This window comes from Heloderma suspectum, chromosome 2 (genome assembly GCF_057233095.1).
Source record: "Heloderma suspectum isolate Gila_16-S chromosome 2, 16-S_ref, whole genome shotgun sequence".
NCBI lineage: Eukaryota > Metazoa > Chordata > Lepidosauria > Squamata > Helodermatidae > Heloderma > Heloderma suspectum.
The window spans coordinates 126,581,471-126,601,408 of record NC_139459.1 but is presented as its reverse complement, the minus strand read 5'-3'; the positions used below and the strand labels follow the sequence as shown (position 1 = coordinate 126,601,408).

General features: G+C 45.1%; 1 protein-coding gene across 1 annotated transcript in view; it reads right to left on the bottom strand.

Moving 5' to 3' along the window:
* The window catches only part of PLPPR1 (phospholipid phosphatase related 1), a 211,406-nt gene that overhangs the window by 25,455 nt on the left and 166,013 nt on the right, over positions 1–19,938 (bottom strand). Inside the window, exon 4 of the mRNA XM_084834727.1 lies at positions 851–983. Coding sequence (XP_084690853.1) covers positions 851–983 — 133 coding nt within the window. The remainder of the gene's footprint in view (positions 1–850; positions 984–19,938) is intronic.

Sequence of the window (19,938 nt, the reverse complement as noted above, 5' to 3'; positions counted from 1 at the left end):
TGCTATGTATATGGAGTGCAGAAAAGCTGTGTGGACTGTGGTGCTGGCTGCAGAATTCAACTGCCTTAAGAATTTCAGCTTTTGTTTGAGGGGTAAAAAGCAACTTTCTAGTCCTCATGATTGCAGAGATATACTTAAAAGGCTATGGACAATGTTTGCTAAAATCTCAGAAGCCAGAGGAGTAGCCAAGGGCAGGGTTATCAATATATAGCTCTCTGCCTGTTCCCATGGTTAGCAGAAGTAGAATAAATTATGCAAATTGGTAAAAATTGAAGAATAAATAAGGGAAATGGGGCAAACTAAGTACATTTTCAAAATTTATACAGGTTTTAGACCTCCTTGTTGCAGAATTTTGCTTATCTATATACTTTATTCTCTCTGCCCTAAGACAGATAGGTAAGATAGGTATCTATCCTAGGGCTGAGAGAATATTGCCACTATTTCCATCCCACCCCTGAACTGGGCTTGAACGACTCCATGTTACAACAATAAAACAGAAATAAAAATAGTGGCCACTAGCCAAAGGGAGGCCTCGGGAGTGTATGCTAATGTTGGCCTCATCCACTCTTGAAATTTCCCCCTTTTCCCAACACAGCAAAGACAGCTTTGCCCCCTTTCGTTAGGGAACTTCCCTTTGACCAAAAGGTATCTATTTATCAAGCAAAGAGCACACAGGGCTCTGTGTATCAACCAGCATTATGCAGTGTGATTTGGTACTTGTGAAATATGGCCATACAAAAAACTAGGTAGAGGAACCTAACAGATGCAGTGCAGTTGCAAAATAAAAATTGTGTATGTGTGTGTTTTAATTTTTTTTGCTTTTTTTTGCACTGCATTTATCATGGCTTACCTATAAATCGAATAATTCTCCGAAGTAAAGGATTCAGGTAACAGCATTCTCCTGTCAAAATGGTTTTCTCCTGGACAATCAGGCTTTCTCTGGTGGACTTGATGAAATACATGGATATCTCTCCAATAAAAATCTGCAAAAGGGGAGGGGGGGAAAATGCTGAGAATGACAAAGGCAAACATGGTAGTCATTGCTGAACCCAAACTTGTTTCTTATTGGAGTTTACTGTGGGCATCTTAGGGTGGAATGCCACATGACCTAAACGGCTTGGGGCCAAGTTACCTGAAGGACTGTGTCCTGCTATATTTACCAGCTCAGACCCTAGAAGAGCAACAACAAGCTGAGGCAGAAAAGGAAGCTGCTGAGGCGAGGAAAAATGAAGTAGAGGATACTCCTTGAAAAAGGCTGACAGTTAGGAGCAGAAGAACTAGAAGCCTCTCTGGATCAGTGGAAGCAGTGGAACTATGGAACCATTTTTAGGTACTTAAGGATGAGACTGAAGGACAGCCTGCAGAGGAAGAATTACAGGGGACCCTGCGAGAGAGAGAGCAAGAGGCTGAAGATCAGTCAAGCATTTGACACTGGCATTTGTCAGTTCTGGGCACCACACTTTAAGAAGGATGTGGACAAACTAGAGAGGGTTCAGAGGAGGGCAATGAAGATGTTCAGGGGATGGGAAACAAAGCCCTATGAGGAGATACTGAAAGAACTGGGCATGATTAGCCTGGAGAAGAGAAGACTGAGGGGAGACAGGATAGCGCTCTTCAAGTACTTGAAAGGCTGTCACAGAGAGGAAGGCCAGGATCTCTTCTTGATCATCCCGGAGTGCAGGACACGGAATAATGGGCTTAAGTTACAGGAAGCCAGATTCTGGCTGAACATCAGGAAAAACGTCCTGATTGTTAGAGCAATATGACAATGGAACCAATTACCTAGGGAGGTAGTGGGCTCTCCCACACTGGAGGCATTCAAAATGAAGCTCGACAGTCATCTGTCAGGGATGCTTTGACTTGGATTCCTGCATTGAGCAGGGAGTTGGACTCAATGGTCTTGTAGGCCCCTTCCAACACTACTCTTCTATGATTCTCTATGATTCTATGAGTGCCCCTACCAAATGAGGTGAGGCAGTTGGCTGTTAAGAAGAAGGCCTTTTCAGTGATGGCACCCCAGTTGTGGAATGAGCTTTCCAGAGAGGCTTGCTTGGATCTTACATTGTGCTCTTTTGGGTGCCAGGTGAACACGTTCTTATTTTTCCAGGCATTTTAGTCTTTCAGTTTATGTCATTTTAACTCTATTACTATATTTTAAATCTTTCCACTGATGCTAGATTTTTATTTTATTTTATTATGCCATTTTAAACTTTTATATTGTATTTTATCATGTTGTATTTTATGGTTTTAATTGCTGTGAATTGCCTAGAGAGCTTTGGCTATTAGGTGGTATAGAAATATAATAAATACATAAATAAAAAAACCTCAAACCCACATTAAGATTTTCACAAACAATGCTAGTCTGATATCTCCATTTATTTATATTTATTTATTGAATTTCTTAATCGCCCATCTGGCCGGTCACCCAGCCGCTCTGGGCAATGTACAGCAATACAATTTTAAACAATAAAATTCTAATTTAAAACATCATATTTCTAAAAATACCCTAACCCACCCCAAATGCCTGCCTGAACAACCACATTTTAATGCGTGGCGGAAGCTCATTAAAGAGGGGGCATGGCAGAGTTCCCTAGCGAGTGAGTTCCACAGAGTGGTGGCCACCACAGAGAAGGCCCTCCATATCACAGTCTTAAGCCTGTGTCTTAGTTGGTGAGATCTGACATGACTTTAGACTTTTTTCTGTCTAAATATGCATAGGATTGCACCCTCGGTGGCTTACATTGGAAGTGATGGGGATAATGCGTGTCATCTCCTTAAGTTTCCCAGGGCTACTAAGTACCTAACTGCCCAAGATCAAAAGACAAAAAACACAGCACAGTAAATAGATAAGTGCATGACAACTTGGCCAAACTAACACAACTTTTTTTTAGGGAGGAACTACATGTTACTATCACAGATGCAGGTTGCCCAACCCACATTTGTCAAATGTGAATTCAAGGGTGGAAGGTGCATCTGTAGGGCAGAATCACCAAACGGAAGGGGATGCTTAATCTCTCCATGCCTGATTATTAGGGTGGCCACTTATGAATCGACAAAAAAGAGGAAATGCATCACCCAAAAAGAGGACAAAAGAGGATGCCGATTTCAATAAAATTTGCATATGCAAATGTATATGGGTAGATGCAAATTTTGAAATAATTATTACAATTTAAAAAGAAATACAGTGTATCTCACCTAGGGATGTCAGAGAAATCCAGAACAGAACCAAATGATTTCAGAGTTTCATGAATCTGACCTGCGGATTCTGCAGTGGACCAGCTTTTCCCCTGTCGGGTGGATTCCACAGACTTGTGGACCGGCTTTCTAACCTTCCTGAATTTTGAGCAAATTTCATCATAGAAAAATACACAAAATAAAAAAATGGCCAAAAATGTGCATTTCCCCCATTGGCCAAAGCATGAAAATGCACATTTGGGGGGAATTTGCTCATTTTCACCTGTGCGCATTTACGCAAATTCAGAAATTTTTTAAAAAATGAATTCCGTCGATGGGTGAACAATGGAACTAAAGGCGCCTGACAATCCACAAAACACAGATGGAATGGATTTCACACAATCCATACATCCCTAATCTCAGGAAGACTGCGACCGGGCAACCTGTGTGCCTGCCTGTTCAGTTTGCTGTCCAAGCATTAACTGTTGATGGGCAACGGCCTGTCTCATTCCTTACCTTTAAGGCAGACTTTGGCTGGACAGGACTTCAAATATAGGGCACCTTCAACTAGAGGACTGTCCTCTGTAAAAGAGGACACATGGCCACCCTACGATGATTCATACCTACAAGTGCCCTCCCCCCAGTTGTGTTCTGCTCAGCTGGCTTACTCCTGGCATTGGAACTTGGCTTGGAGGAAAAGAAACCTATTAGAACAGCCCGGGGGCCCTATTTGCAGAAGAGTGTGGGTGAGGAGAGAAGGCTTCAGGATAGGGGTGCATAGCTAAAAAGAGGCAATGCATCACCCTTGAAAAAAAGGCAAAAAGGACAGTGATTTGAATAAAATTTGCATATGCTGATATACACATCGGGTGAAATTCAATTCAGTTTTTCTGCTGATGGAACCAGGAGGGAGTGATTCCCTCTCCCCTCTGCAGCTGGGGTGGGGGGACTCCACCAGAGCAGCTTTTCAGGGGAGAGGGAGAAATTCCCATTCTGCAAACAGACTTCTGATTGTGTGAGGAAGACTGTGGCCAGGTGACCTGTGTGCTTGCTCAGCCCGCTGCCCAGGTGCTACCTGTGGATGGGCAGCTTCAAGGCCCCTGCTGCTCTCCCTTCTTGGGGTTCTTTATCTTCAAACTGGCCTGGGACTGGACAGGTCACGTCCAAAATAGACAACTGTCCTCTGGCAGCCCTTCAAAGAGAGGACTGCCCTCTCTTTGTAGGACACATGGCCATGCATGTTAAATAAGCACTTTCACACCCACCGATATTCCTTTGAAAGGTACTTCCCCTGTTCCCACATCTGTTTTATGAGACAAACATTTTTCCTTATAACGTGGAAGTCCAGCCCTGGCACGCAGTACCACCACCACCCCAAAGTAAAAACAGAGCAGTTTTGCAATGTAAGCAATGCCAAAATGATGTGAATAGTTATCATGTAGTGATAACGACTCAGAACTTATTTTCATAGGCTCCATCTACATGGAAACGAATGAGAAGCGCTTTTTGTTTATATCCACATTTTCATGAAATTGCTTTGGTCCACTAGGGGCACATGAGCAGAGTATACACTACCTAAAAACCTGCTTTCACAGGTCACACAGCACTTGAAACCCCCATACTTTGGGGCTGGGTAGGCAGAGTACAACTGAAAGTCATCAATGCCATAGGTGCTGCTCAGTGAATGACAGAGGCTTGTTCTTCCTGTCCATGTTCCCCTGCTCAGGGAAGTTTATTGGAAGTGTTGAATTAAGCCCCTGTAGCTTACCCCACACCTCTCCCCTCTCATCCACCACTGGGATATTGTGAAAGATTAAAAAATACTGCACTATTGTGAATGGGAAAAAGAGGCAACATAATCTGAATGGGTAAAGCAGCTACTGCACTATTTTGTGAATGCTTGAAACAGCGCTACTGCGATTTTCTGAATGGGGAAAACAGGCTACAGACTATGAATGGGGAAAGCAGCTACTGCACTATTGTGAATGCTTGAAAAAATACCATTTCAATACTTCAATATTGTGAATGGGAAAATGAGGCTAAATATTGTGAATGGGAAAGCAGCCCTACTGCGAATGGGGAAAATGATGGAATGGGGGGGGGGAAGGGAGGTGGCCCATCTGTTGACCAGGTCACTGCTAGGTCAGAGAAATAGGCATGCACAAGATTTAATGCAGGGGGATGGGGCACACTGCAGCTGAACTGCATGGGAGCCACATGTAAGGAAAAAAGATGCACTAAAATGCACCGTTTCCAGAGGGAAGCTGCAAGGTTGCTGTGGATTGGTGACAGCATCATCTGTCATGAACGACCCTGATGTGGTGTCATTCCATACTAAACCGGCTGTGTAGATTAGGCCATAGTCTAAACCATCTAAGGTGTTCTGGATGTTCACATCCATAGAGGAATATTATCACAGCATTATCTTCCAACAATCCCTTTAACTTCAGGATCTGGGGGGTGGAGGGTTAGGGCTTAAAAAAACCCAAACTCTTACAGTGGTGTAACTGAAGTAGGGTGATAAGGGTACATGCCCTCAGTACAACCTGGGCAAGGGCACAAAATGCGCATCACAGAACATGTATCACATTTACAGCTACTGAAACAACATTATACAGCGTAAAGTTTTATTTGCAACATGGTAAAGCAACTCAAGGCCAAACAAGATGTGATCAGGGCAGCCATATTTGTTGTTCACATGGCTGGCCCATTAAGTGGGGGTAGGTGTGCGTGTACGTGTAAGGAACATGAGGGTGAGGAGAGAGGAGTCCTCACCCACAATATATCTTCCTTCTGTCCATACTCCTTTTTTTCCAGGGAGGCTCCTAAACCAGAAGTGAGCTAGGCTGGGAGAAAAGAACATGGCTTCGAGATAAGGCAAGGGAAGGGTTTAGTTTTCCTCACCTGCTCATTCCTTTTGATGTAAAAAAATAAATAAATCAGACTCCACCCTCACATTACAGGTGAACAGGGCAGGCATGTGTACGAACAAATATGGCTGCCTCCATCATGGCTAGCTTGACCCTCAGCCACTGAATAGTGGGGAAGAAGGGAACTTGGAAGTTCTGCAGCTGTGCTATTAAATGTCCACAGCCATGCTAAATTTACCCCAGATTTTATCCATCACTCCTCAGCTGGGATCAGTTCAGGGGTAACTCCACTTTTATACTTCATAAACTTTGTACTGATGATCTACTAGAGTACTATCTTTTCTAATTTGTTGGTGCCGGATTCCAGGTTGGATCCCAGGGTGGGATGCAGAATTGGAAACCATCTCCAGGACAGAAATTCCCAGAGGATTTTGCCATGTAAGGCAAAAAACTGTGACTGAGCATCTTGTGGAACTTTAAAGGCTTAACAAATTTATGATAGCATCAGCCAGCCTTTCTCTATCTGGTGCCCTCCAGATGGGTTGGTCTACAGCCCCCATAATCCCCAGCCAGCATGGCCATTGGTCATGATGGTTGGGGATGATGGCAGCTGCAGTTTAACACATCTGGATGGCATCATGTTGCGGAAGGCTGGCATAAGCTTTTGTGGACTAGAAATGACTCCTCACAGTACTATCTATCTCCCAAAGAGGACTGATATTTTAGAATGCTGTTTTTATCCCTGCTTCTCTCTCTTGAATGCATTTCTCTCAGCAGCATCTCAGCACTGCTGATGCAGGAAAGAGTCTGTCTTCCTCCATCTTTGCTTCTAACTGACTCTCCTTCTCAGCCTCCCCCACCCACCCAACCTGCCTTGCTTGATTTCCCCCATTCTCTTCAGGGTTATTATTTATTTTAGCACAAATCAATGATTTAGCGGTGTTTGTTGAAGCACACCGGGTGGTGCTTTCTTGAGAAAATGCTGTCAATGGTTCTAATAATATCACTGTCTTTCTCTGTGTGGGAGGGATATAACATCAACTGGAAACCCCACAATGCAAACCTGGAAGCACAATTGTGCCCACACTGTTGGAGGTCTCACGAGTACACGATGCATCATTTTATTTGATCTGCCAGATGCTGTCTCATCGTTCTTTGCTAAAGCTGCAAACCTCGCAAGTCTTACTGAAACCAGAGGGACTTGCTCCTGAATAAACATGCACAGGGTGGGTACATTTTGCTTTATTCTGTCTTAGCAAGTAGTCTGCTTGTCTCCCCTATCTGCCCCATATACTCTATAGAACATGTAGGGAAACCAGTGGCCTACAGGCCACATACGGCCCACCAAGACCTTTTCTGTGTCCTGCCATAGGTGCCCACGACATCCCTCCCTCCTCTGCTGAATTCCTCCCTCCCCACGGCATGGCTAGTGCTGCCACCGCTGCTATTGCCATCGCAGCCACCTGCCCCCTTGACGAAGTCCCTCACCAAAGGCCGCATCTACATAGCACCGATGTCATTGTTTGCTCGGTAGGAGCTGCACAGTATTGTTGTTCAGCCATGTCCGACTCTTCGTGACCCCATGGACCATAACATGCCAGGCCTTCCTGTCCTCCGCTCTCTCCCGGAGCGTGCTCAAGTTCATATTCATTGCATCGGTGATGCTATCTAGCCATCTCATCCTCTGCCGACCCCTTCTTCTTTTGCCTTCAATCTTTCCCAGTATCAGGGTCTTTTCCAGAGAGTTTTCTCTTCGCATTAAGTGGCCAAAATATTTGAGCTTCAGCTTCAGTATCTGTCCTTCCAATGAGCACTCAGGGTTGATTTCCTTTAGGATTGACTGATTTGACCTCCTTGCAGTCCAGGGGACTCGTAAGAGTCTTCTCCAGCACTAACAACTGGGGCGGTAGATGGGAGGGTTAAAGCAGGCTTCCCAAGCTGGGAAGAACAGAAAGTAAAGAACTGGGGAGGAGGGTGCGCGAGTAGCATGTAGGACTTGCTTGCGAGTAGATGTTCGTAACAAACCCTGCATACACACTTCTGAGGCAGGCAGGCAGGCAAGCAGGCAGCCGCTGCCTCCAGAGACCGAGCAGGTGCTGAGAGCATGAAGTGCTTCTGAGCACATGTTCATGAAAACCATCTGCCCTGGCACCCGCCCTTTCTCAGCTTTGCAGCTGTGAATCCACAGGCATCCAGTGTTTCTCAGCTGTGTTCCTTTGTAGCTGAACATCTCTACTCTCTCAAGCTCAATACTTAAAAGTGAGAGGCAGCGACGTGGAAGTGAAGGCAATGAGTTACTTCCTGGTAGACATGTTTGCCCCTCTGCTCTCCCCCACCCCACCCCAGGCTACTTTCCCTTCCACCAATCAGCTTCTTCATGCCTGCAACTGCGGAGATGTGAAGGAAGAGGGGGACAGATCACTAACGACGCTGCGATTTCAGCCCGAGGAAGGGACAGACAGCTCAACCCCCCTCAGTGAACCTGAAGCAAGTGAAAACTTCACAGCAAAGGGACTCTGAGAAAACCCGGATTTCTCCGTGAAAACCACGATTGGGCTGCGAAGCAGAGACTGCGTCATCTGTCCCAAAGATCTTCCCTTCGAAGAGGCACTGGGGCAAATGGATCATGTAGATAGGGCCCAAAGACTCCTGAGCAAACTTAGCAGTCACAGAATAAGAAGAGAGGTCCTCTTATGAATCAGTAACAGGTTAAAGAACATCGAATCATAGAATAGTAGGGTTGGAAGGGGCTCATAAGACCACTGAGTCCAACAGAAAGCAGAGAGTAGGAAGAAATGGTAAATTGTCCCGATGGAAGGAAGTAAATAGTGGGGTCTGACAGGGAACTGTATTGGGACCAATGCTTTTCAACTTGTTCATAAAGAATGTGGGCTGAATCTACACATAGCAGTTATACCATTATCTCAACTATTGGTACATATGACACCAATGGGCACCAATAGTTATGATAACGGTATGATACTGGTATAACTGCTATGTGTAGATTCAGCCCTGGAATTAGGATTGAGCAGTGAAGTGGCCAAGTTTGCAGATGACACCAAATTAATTAGGGTGGTCAAAACAAAAAGGGATTGTGAGGAGCTCCAAAAGGATCTCTCCAAACTGGGAGAATGGACATCCAAATGGCTAATGAGGTTCAGTGTAAGCAAGTATAAAGTGGCGCACGTTGAGCCAAAAAATCTCAACTTCAGGTATAACCTGATGGGATCTGAGCTAGTGGTGACCAACCAAGAAAGAGATCTTGGGTTTCTGGTGGGCAGCTCAATGAAAATGTCAACCTACTGTGCGGCTGCTGTAAAAAAGGCAAACTCCATGTTAGGCATAATTAGAAAAGGAACTGACAATAAAACTGACAATATCATACCGCCTTTATACAAATCTATGGTGCAACCACACTTGGAATACTGTGTACAGTTCTGGTCACCACACCTAAAAAAAGATAATGTAGAGCTGGAAAAGTGCAGAAAAGGGCAACTAAAATTATTAAGAGGCTGGAGCATCTCCCCTATGAGAGGAGGTTACAACAGCTGGGATTGTTTAGTTTGGAAAAAAGGAGGGTAAGGGGAGACATGATAGAGGTACACAAAATTCTGCATGGTGTGGAGAATGTGGATAGGGAGACATTTTTCTCCCTCTCAAAATACTAGAACCCGGTTCATTATCCTATGAAGCTGACTGGTGGGAGATTCAGGACAGATAAAAGGAAGTACTTCTTCTCACAGCGCATAAGTGATAATTTGTGTCACTACATATTAAATGTCTGAGAACACGAGCAAACTAAATTAATTAGGAGGAAGAGGATTGCTTAGCAGCAAAAGGGAACAGCTGCATATGAGAAAGACAAGCGCTTATGAGGCAAGCTCATACACAAGAAACTCTGAAAAGAAGGTGAAAGACAGCCGAAAGCTATGGTCTATTCTCCACCTCAGGCAACCTATCCTAAAGCTGCCATGTCCTGACAGTCAAGACCAGAAAAACAAGAGGGGCCTGTAACAAAATGTTGCAGCCAAGCTGAGCTGAATATATCTCCCCTTTAATGGGGCCATTCGTCCCCAGTGAAAGTGGGTGGAGGGATATACAGAGACTTTTTTTTGGGGGGGGGAGTGAATTCTAAGAATGAGGGGGCAGCCTTTCCTCAAAATGCAAGATGGCCAAGGTTTTTATTTTCTTGCTTTACCTCCCACTCCTCCAAAAAGTCTTGTCCCCACTTCAAGCAGTGGTTTGCCTGCTCTGCCATGTTCCTGGGACAAATGCCCCTGGGAACAAAACATCATGAAGACATAGTGCCCCTCCCATGAGTATTCTTGGGGAAAACATAATGGTTGCCCCTATGGTGGAATATGTAAAAAAAAACAACACCCAATACTAAAGCTGCTGTAGTGGCTAAACTGTGAATCACAAAGTTCTTGGTTCAGATCTTACCACAGCCATGAACACAGTAGACGGCTTTAGGAAAACCACTCTCGGTACTGACCGCCTTACCTTGCTCCAATGCAAAATGTTATTCTCATTAAACCACAAAGGACCCCAGTGGATGGCTGTTAGCACATATGTATGACATCATTCGTCAGTCAAAAGTTGTCATGGCTTTAGCTAATTAATTCATTAAACTTTTAGACTCCCCAATAACCGATGTTCCCTCACCCAGAAGGATGTAAATATGTAAGGTGGTTTCCTGTTCATGCTACTTACCATAAGGCCTTTGCACAGTTCAAAAACATGTGATCCCAACTGAAACCAAGTCTAAAGCGTTCTACCTGCATTTGTTGACCTCCACCCCTTGTTGCTTTGGTGTTCTCCTGTCTCCTTTTATTGTTACCCCCACTGTCATCATCATCACCATCATCATAATCTGAAAACTGTTCCATAACTGAAAAGGAAATCCCACCTTTTAGAACCAGTATTGTTAATACAGTGTCATCAGAGAGAGAAAGGGGTAAGAAAAGACAGGGAGAGAACGACAAGAGGAATGGGGGAGAAACTATGAGTGCAGAAGCACTTTAGAATGTAGTATAAGGCACACAGTTCAGCCTCCTGAGAATCTCAGCTCTCATCTCTTTTCAAAAGAGCAAGTTACTTGTCCCAGTGACTGCAAACATACATTTGAAAGTATGGAGCAAATGTGTGAAGAAATCTCAGAAGCTAGAGAACTTGCTAAATCAGATTTCCAGGGATTGGGGGGTGGGGCCTCAGTGCTGCTTGCTCTCTCCCCCCTTGACTAAGAACCCTAGAATAAATTATACAGAAGTATGCCAACTAATATGCAAATTTGCATACTTTATGTAGGTTGCAACATTCAGGTACTCAGCTCTGAGCTATTCAAACTTAGTGGTTCAAACTTAGTGGTACAGCACACCGAAGACTCCACTTTGGTACAGCACACCAAAGACTCCACTTTAGTTACTGTTTCTCATATTCTCATCATATATGGCCTTCCTGGCGCCATATCTTGATACTGTGCTTGATGAAGTGTGAATCTGCTTGCTTTTGGAATCCAACCATCTGGGATAATGGACAATGATTTGCTTTGTGGAGACTAGAGTTCCATTTCATGAGTCTGGCCTTGAGCCAGTCACAATCTCCATCTCTACCTAACAGGGGTGTGGTTAGGCTTACAGTGCAATCCTATACATGTCTACTCAGAAGTAAACCCCACTGTGCTCAATGGGGGCTTCCTCCCAGGTTGGTGAATACAAGATTGCAGCCTCACATGAAATCCCTTCATGGATGCTGCTCCTTAAAGGAAGGATGGGGTTATAAATCAACCTGAATCAACCCCCCCTGCCAACATGTGTTGGACTATAATCCCTATCATCCCCAGCCATGGTGGCTGGGGTGATGGGAACTGCAGTCCAGCCCATCTGCTGGGTCAGGGAAGGCGTGATAAATCAATATCCTGGCTGTTTGGTCATGTTGGGGGAAGCCATGGTGTTGGCACTCTGAGGCAGACTACGGGCAGGTTGAATTCACCAAGACAAATCCTCTTAGGCAAACAGAGCCATTAGGCTTTGATTCAGATGCACAAACACAAGCAGCCTGCTGGGAAAAGCCTGCAGAAGTGTGTTGATTGTGGTTTATGGGTTAATCTTAATGGAGGTATCATTTGTTGATCCCCTTCCCTATAGGTGTGGGCAATCTGCCTTGGAAAGATGGGGGAGGGAGAGAGGACCGGGCTGGCCTTCTCCTCAGAAGGGCAAGAATACTCTGACTTGCATGAGTGCTGTCACTTCTTAACAGTCCTGGTTTTAATGCACTTTCCAAACTCTGGCTGAGTTGGCAGTGATTAGTCCTGATAGCAACAGAGCAACACGTAAACTTGCAGTAAAGGTGGAGCTGCTGAGCATATCCATGTACTCTGGGGAGGTAACATTGAAGTGAATGGACACTGGCTCCAGGGCGGGGGGTCAGCAACTGTAGGTCCCTGGGTGAAATCCACTCCCCCAACACACACACTCTTTGAGTGGTGCTATATGCCCCTGCACCAGTTGCCAACCCTATTGGGGTCAGGTAATCAAGCTACGATGAAAACATGGGAGCATGTTAAAAGAACTTTGGTTAAGGAAATCATATCATAGAGAACCAAATTCGGAAACTGTCCAAAACTGACACATTCATAGAAATGGAGTCATAGCAGAATCTAAGCTGAAATTGTTATAACTGGAGTAGCACAGAACTAGTCAATGCTAAATGGAGCTGGCAACAAAATGTTGCGGTGTTAGTGCTCTTTCTCAGTGTTCCACCTAGCCAGCCATACCCTATTCCACAATACCCCATTCCATTCCTCTTCACCAGCCCATTCCCCCCACACCCAGCAAATTAATTCAGCATTCTGTGGTCACTGAGCTTACTCAGTCCTCACTGGGGTGTTTGGGGTTTCTTTTTTTGCCCCTTTAGGATCCCCTCCCTGATTTTTTTGTACTTCTGCACATTTTTTGGTGATATCTTCATCTTTTTTCTTAAGCGGGCCCCAGGGGCGTTGCTAGGTTCTTAAAAGATCCGGGGCACAGGCCCATGACACAAATTTGCACGTGCATATCTATATCTATAGATAGATAGACAGATATCTCCAAGTCTAAGCAGACCTCTATTATATATACTATATGTGTGTGTGTGTGTGTGTGTGTGTGTGTGTTTGTGTGTGGTGTGCATGTGTACATGTGTGCATAGATTACATACATACATACCTAAGAAGTGTGCACTGACCCCACACCCCACTTCAACTCAGACCCCAATTCAGCGTTTTGCAAAACAACCCGCTTCTGCTCGGGACAATTTGTAGTCAGTCCACTTAAGCTCAGCACCAAACCGGAGTCAAGGTCTGGAAAAAATGAGTCTTTATGCTACCTGTTGACTACTATGGGATATTAGAAAAAAAAAACCTGTAACTTTTTTCTCTTGGTCAGAACTGGATGTTAATTTCAGGCATAGTAGCCCCCTAGAAGGGGATTATACCTGCCCAATGTCAGAAAAATAGGTGCAGGGTTTCTATTTTGATTTTCTTTTAAAGGCAACTGCCAACAACGTTGTTATTCCTTGGAAGAATTGGATAAAAATTTCAGATTCATTGCCCCATCAGAGGAGATGATGCCTGCTAAATTTCAGAATGATAGCCACAAGGGTTTTTCTGCAAGGGTGGCCTTGACATTTTGAGGTCTCAAAAGAGGACATACTCTTCTCTCCATGTTCCTTGTGGACCATTGTTCTAAAAATTACAGACAGCCTAGAGGCGTCCCTAAGTAAGAAACCAGCAAAGTTTCAGAAGGATAGGTGCAGCAGTTCATGTGGAAGGGGAGTTCTCCAATTTGGAGGAGGGAGTGATTTGCTTTCCGTTCCCTTCACCCCTTCCCCAATAGTTTTTGGGTAAATTTGTATGAAAATGCACAGGTCATTAGAGGTGTCCCCCAGGCAAGAAACCTGCAGAGTTTCTGAAGGATATACATGCATGCAAATTTAGAATTACTAGAATTTATTTACATTTCACCAATGTTAGCAGTTGGAGAACATGGGTGGAAAGGTGCCATTGCACTCATGTCCTGCTTGTGGGTTTCCCGTGGGCGTCTGGGTGGCCACTGTGTGAACAGAATGCTGGACTAGATGGTCCTTGGTCTGATGCAGCACGGCTCTTCTTATGTTTTTAAATATAGAGTGCCTCTGAGCATATGCAGAATGCTTTTCTTCCACCACTGAGCACTTACATTCTCCCCCTACCAATTCTATTCCCCTCCATACAACCATCCCTCCTCATCCTACCATCCTCCAGCATCTCTTCATAAAAACAGATGTCTTGTTTTGTGCAACTCCTCTCTACCTCCTCCTTGTTATGCACAAGCTCTCATTGTATCTTCCTCCCCATAACTTCATTTGTGCCAAGACTTCACCAGGATTCAGCCAATGAGTCTGTTTTCAAAACTAAGGCTAAGTTATGGAGAAACTCTGAGCATGTACTAAGTGCCTTTCCCTCACCACTGAAGCTAGAGTTCATGCAACACCCCCCCCCACACACACACACACACAAATGACAAATGACAAAACATGCATAGGACTGAGCTGAAAGGGTAGTCAATTCATTAGCTGGAACTGGGTGGGCACTGTATTAAGCTTGCAGTACCATGCTCACAATTCAGGACTTATTTCTGAATAAGCATGCAGAACATCAAGGTGAAAACCTCCCTGCAAAAGTAACTTGTGCTGGAATCCTATGCACACTTTCCTGAGGGTGAGCCTCATTAAACATAATGGGGCTTCTGAGTAGGCATACATAGGCTTGTATAAATGAGCAGTATTTATCTCCCCTCCACTTAAAAAAACAAACCCCAAACTCCTATTTTTTAAATTAAAGCTTTCTGTTCATAGGAACATAGGAAGCTGCCTTATACTGAGTCAGACCCTGGGTCCATCTAGCCCAGAATTGTTGGCACTGACTGGCAGTGGCAGCTGTCCAAAGTTTCAGGCAGGATCCTTTCCTAGCCCTACCTGGAGATGCTGGGGGTTGAACCTGGATCTTCTGCATGCCAAGCATGTACTCTGCCACTGAGCTGCAGCCCTTCCTGTTGCTGGATAATGGCAACTGACAAACTGAACAGCCCCAGATTTGTTTCTCTGCAACCATGCGAACCCACTTTTCTCAAAGACTCAAGTGAGAAGGAGAAAAACCAACCCTCTTGTCTGTTCGTATAAAGTCAAATATAGTTCAGAACTTCCCTTGCCCATGGAAGAGAATTCTCTTTAAGAATTCCCCAAGATATGCCCTGGGTGGAATAAAGAAGAGAAAGAAAGAACAGGATAGGGGAGGGGAGGGAAGAAGGAAAGAAGAATGGTGATTGGAAATTTGTGCAGGGGTGGGGGGTAGAGAGACTTCCCTAAGCCAAGTGGCTCCTTTCAGAGAGGTAGTACTTTAGAGGAATTTAGGAGGCTGTGGAGGGTTTGTAAGGTTTGCATGTACTTAAATTAACTTTATGAGGTGAGGTGGCTGAGGGCTTTTTCTAGCCTTTTCAAAAAACCTCTAGAACCTATGTAAAAGCCTCAGCAGGTCCTCAATCATGATGCCACATAGTCCTAACTCTCCTTTTGGAATAATTCGAGTCCTACAGCTATTTAGGAGAAATTAAAGTGGAGGGGGAGAAAGAAGTCTGTGGAGGCTGATTGGATCCTTTGCTGTACTGAAGATGCTAAACTCCTGCAGAAGCCAAAGGTTCCAGTTTGGGGCAGTGAAATCAGATGCTGTGTGAAATACCAGTATTTCACACAGAACTCTTTTTTCCCTTCCATCTCCCTCTTCAAAATTTAATTGCAAGCAAGTTCCCAGCAGTGGGCATGTAATAGCAGAAAAGTAGAGGGAGAGAGGTTTTTGCACCTCAAAGGCAAAACGAAACAAAAACTGACACCAGGGATTAGGGATAGTGAGCTCCTAATGGTCACCTTAAACACCTTCTGATTAGGATTTCTAATCCCCTGTGAGGCTTGACAGTTTTTAGTTTTTGTTTTAGTCTTTGAGAAAATGAAACTTTATGCATGTCTAGCACAAAAACCACTGGATCTAAGTGCCTGAAATTTGGCAGGTTCAAGCAGCTCCTTGGGGGTTACCAGGTCCCTGAACTTCATATATTTATCATACAAACTAAAGTAGTTATGTCCATTTCTATTTTCCAATGCAAGTCTATAGGAAAATGTAAAAAAAAAAAAAGGCAATTAGGACAGCTCAAAAGATCCAGGGCACAGTTCAAAAAGATCTGGGGCCCATGCCTGGGTGCCCCTCAGATGACGCCCTTAGTGGGCCCATTTTGGCTACATAGCCATTGGCACTCAGCAGCTTAGCGCAGAGGGAGTAATTCCATAGGGGCTGAACATACCAATTGTAAGCACTATCCTATGTCCCATTAACAAGAAACCAAGTGAAATTAAGGATCACTTGCAGTCATTAAGCAATGGAGGGAGCAATCCTATGGCCGCTAGAGGAGCACGGAGTGGCTGAAACGGGGCATTCCGGGGTGGGGAGCGTGGAACTACCTATACAACACATCCTATGTATTATTTGGCAGCCTCCTCCCCCGCTCTGCCCTCCCGCAGCTAGACAGCCAAAAGTGGCTGTCTAGTCAAAAATGCAGGGCAGGAGGAGCACGGAGGGAACGATCCCCCTATGCTTCTCCTGCCCTGCATTGGATAGGTGGTTTCCTCCGAGTTTGGAGGCGGCCACCTATTGGCATAGGATTGCGCCCTGCACCAAGTTATTAAGTAATGCATGGACTGTCTTGGCTGGCTTATATTGTATGTAAATCCATGTTGTGATAAAACAGCAGCAGTGGGGAAGGTTTCTTGCATCTTGGGAGGACTAATCCATTCCCCTCTTCTTATAATGAACTGTCCAGCAAGCTTTTGCAGATCTCCTTATGATGCGAAGGGCATAATCCTATGCACGTTTAGACAGAAATGAATCCTACAACTCCCAGCATTCTTCAGCCAGCATGGCTAGGTGAGGAATGCTGGGGGTTGTAGGACCTATTTCTGTCGAAATGTGCATAGAATGAAGACCAAACCAGATGTGATAAAGTCCTGATGGTATTTCATTCTTTTAATGCAGCCGTGGGGTGTGTGTATGTGTCAAACTGGATTGGAGCAGCCGCAAGGGAGAGGGGAGGAGGCACGTCCTCTTTCCATGTATGCCATTTTGCAGATCAGAATTTCCCCCTCTGCTTTCCCATCTCCAGGGAGAAGGACACAGTGTCGATGCTTCTTCCCCACTGCAGGGACAAAAGGAATGTGTGGTGGATGATTTCTAATGACAAAGGGTCTGCATGGAAAAGATTAGGCCCCTCCCCGTTGCTACAGCTTCACTCAAATTTGCCTCCATTTGTGGTTTTGGGATTTTCCAGGCAGCTGTCCCAATCCAGAGCCCTGCATGCACTACGGGGTGCCCACAAAGCTCCTGCCTGCAGGAGCTGCCTCATGTATTTCGATGGGGGGAACAGATCCTTGTGTGTAATGGAATATGCAAATGAATCTGATCCTTCTCGAAAAGAACAGGGAAGCCCTTGTGGGCTGAGGGGTTTCATACGTGCATCCCACTCCCAAACATGTAAGTACCCTATGGGGTATAGCAGATAGAGCAGGGGTTGGCAATCTGTGTCCTCCAGATACAGCTCCCACAATCCCTTACCGCTGGCCATGCTGGCTGAGTGGTTGAAGTCCAAAATATCAGGAGGGCACCAGGTTGCCTACTTCTGGGGCTATAGAGCTGAAGGGAAGCACATTTGGGCCTCACCCATCAGCCAGAGAACCAAGGGCCACTGGGAGGCTGCCCCCGCCTCATGGCAAGGGCCCCATCCATTGGCCAGTGAAGAGCCTGGCCCCATCCATCAGCCAATCTTCAGAGAGCTTGCTTCCCCACTGCCATCAGAAATCACACTCGGCTCCAACAGCCAGCCGCCCTGAGGCAGCAGAGCTGGAGGGAAGCCCGCTCTGGGCCCATCCATCGGCCAGGGAATACAGGCTGCAGGGGTGTGTGTGTGTGTGTGATTACCACGTCTTGCAAGCTGCCTTGGGATCATTTGGTCGAAAGGCGGGATATATAACTCTTCTAAATAACTAAATGAATACTTATGCTAATCTTGAACTTGGATTGGATAAGTTTGGGTTCTCAACCCTGCCCAGCTGTGGAGCTCACCGCATAGCCATGGGCAAGTCACTGCCCATGCTCAGAGGTGCACGAAGCTCCTTAGAAGGAACGTAGGATACCAATATGAACTCCCTGGATCAGGTGGATGCACTGGTGGTTTAAGCGTTCCACTTAAACAGCGCTTCCACACTGCACGGCACAGCAATGTCTTCATTTACAAACTCTTTCTCAGGGGAGCATGAAATGAAGTTGACCAAAGGAGGGTTGACTTAAACTCACACCCTTCTCCCCTATGCATTCCATTTATGTGCACAGTTGCATCTCTCACCCTGTTAGCTCCTCAAGTATGTGCTGGCCACGCACCCTGCAGCTGTGTGTTCAGCACCAGTGTGAAGGGGCCCTACGTTTGCACAGGCTCATGTGCACAGTGGCTCCTCCCTACGTGTGGGAACCTTGATTAGCCGGGTTTCCCATTCATGCAGAAGAGTCCCTACATGTGCACTTAGTCCTTTCACACTGACACGGGATGCTCGGCCACTGGGGATGCATGGACAGCATGTGTCGGCATGGAGGGGGTGTGATTAGCAAGCATGATCCTTCTCCCCCACATGTGTTTAGTGAAAGCAGGAGGGGGCTGAACACTCCTGAGTCTTACAAATTGTTTCATTTCTTCCCTCTGGCTCCCTCCCTCCTTCACATCACATTCAACAGGCATCCTTCTCAGCAATTTCAATGCTTATCTCAGTCATCTATATTCGTCTGCTCTGCAACCTTCAAGTGGGCTCTCCATTTTTTCACATTTTTTTTTTAAAGTGTAGCAAGAACATTTATCAATTTAAACATTTGTTTGTAGCTTTAGATCTTTTGTTTTTGTTTTGTTATTTAAAGAAAGGAAAATCCATTTAAATTTTTCTCCAGGGACGGGGGGGTGGGGGTGGGGAATACGGTGGGTTTGTGACATCACAAGTGTCTTAGCCAATCAGTACTATACACAGCTGGCTTCAGCTGCAATCCTGCAGAACCAGTTCCCCCTGACGCTGGACTAGGAACAATGTATCTGTATAATATATGGTAAGTGTGCTTCCCCAACAGCTTCACTGGTCGATGTCTGCCCCATGTGCACCCCAAGCCTAAATGGATAGATGTTGGACTATCTAGGTGTTTTTAATATACACAGTCCATCTTTTTTTGTGAAAAGGGTTCCCTTATTAATTCTGATACGGGGCCACATGCCAATGAACATGTAAACGAAAGAAGTGTTTGACGAGACACTGGCGTAATCACGTCTCCTACCTGACCCTAACTTTGATAAAATGGTGAGCATAAACAGAAATGCATGCAGGAGTATGAAAGTGAAGATGATGCTGAAAACACAAAGTAAAACATATCATGATGGGGTGGGGGAGTCAACTGAGAAAAAAAAATCCAGACAAATCTGCTTGCGACAGTTCATTTTAACCAGATTTTTAAAATTAAGCCAGCAGCAGACTCTGTTTTGAAGCACAAAAGAGTCAATGTGTACTGTGAAAAGAGTGTATTAAGAGCACATTTTGGTATTTTGCTCCTTAAGAATGGCTTTCCTGGACTTGCAAGGGCTTTTCAACATTTGGTGTGGGAATCATATAGAAAAGAACAGGTAAAACTGAAATCAGATTTGCGAAAGTGCCTTGCATCAGCTCATGAGCACTATTCAGTTGTCAGAAACTCTGATTAAAACTGCCTGTTTTGCATCTAGCAATCCATTTAGAATCTCATACATTC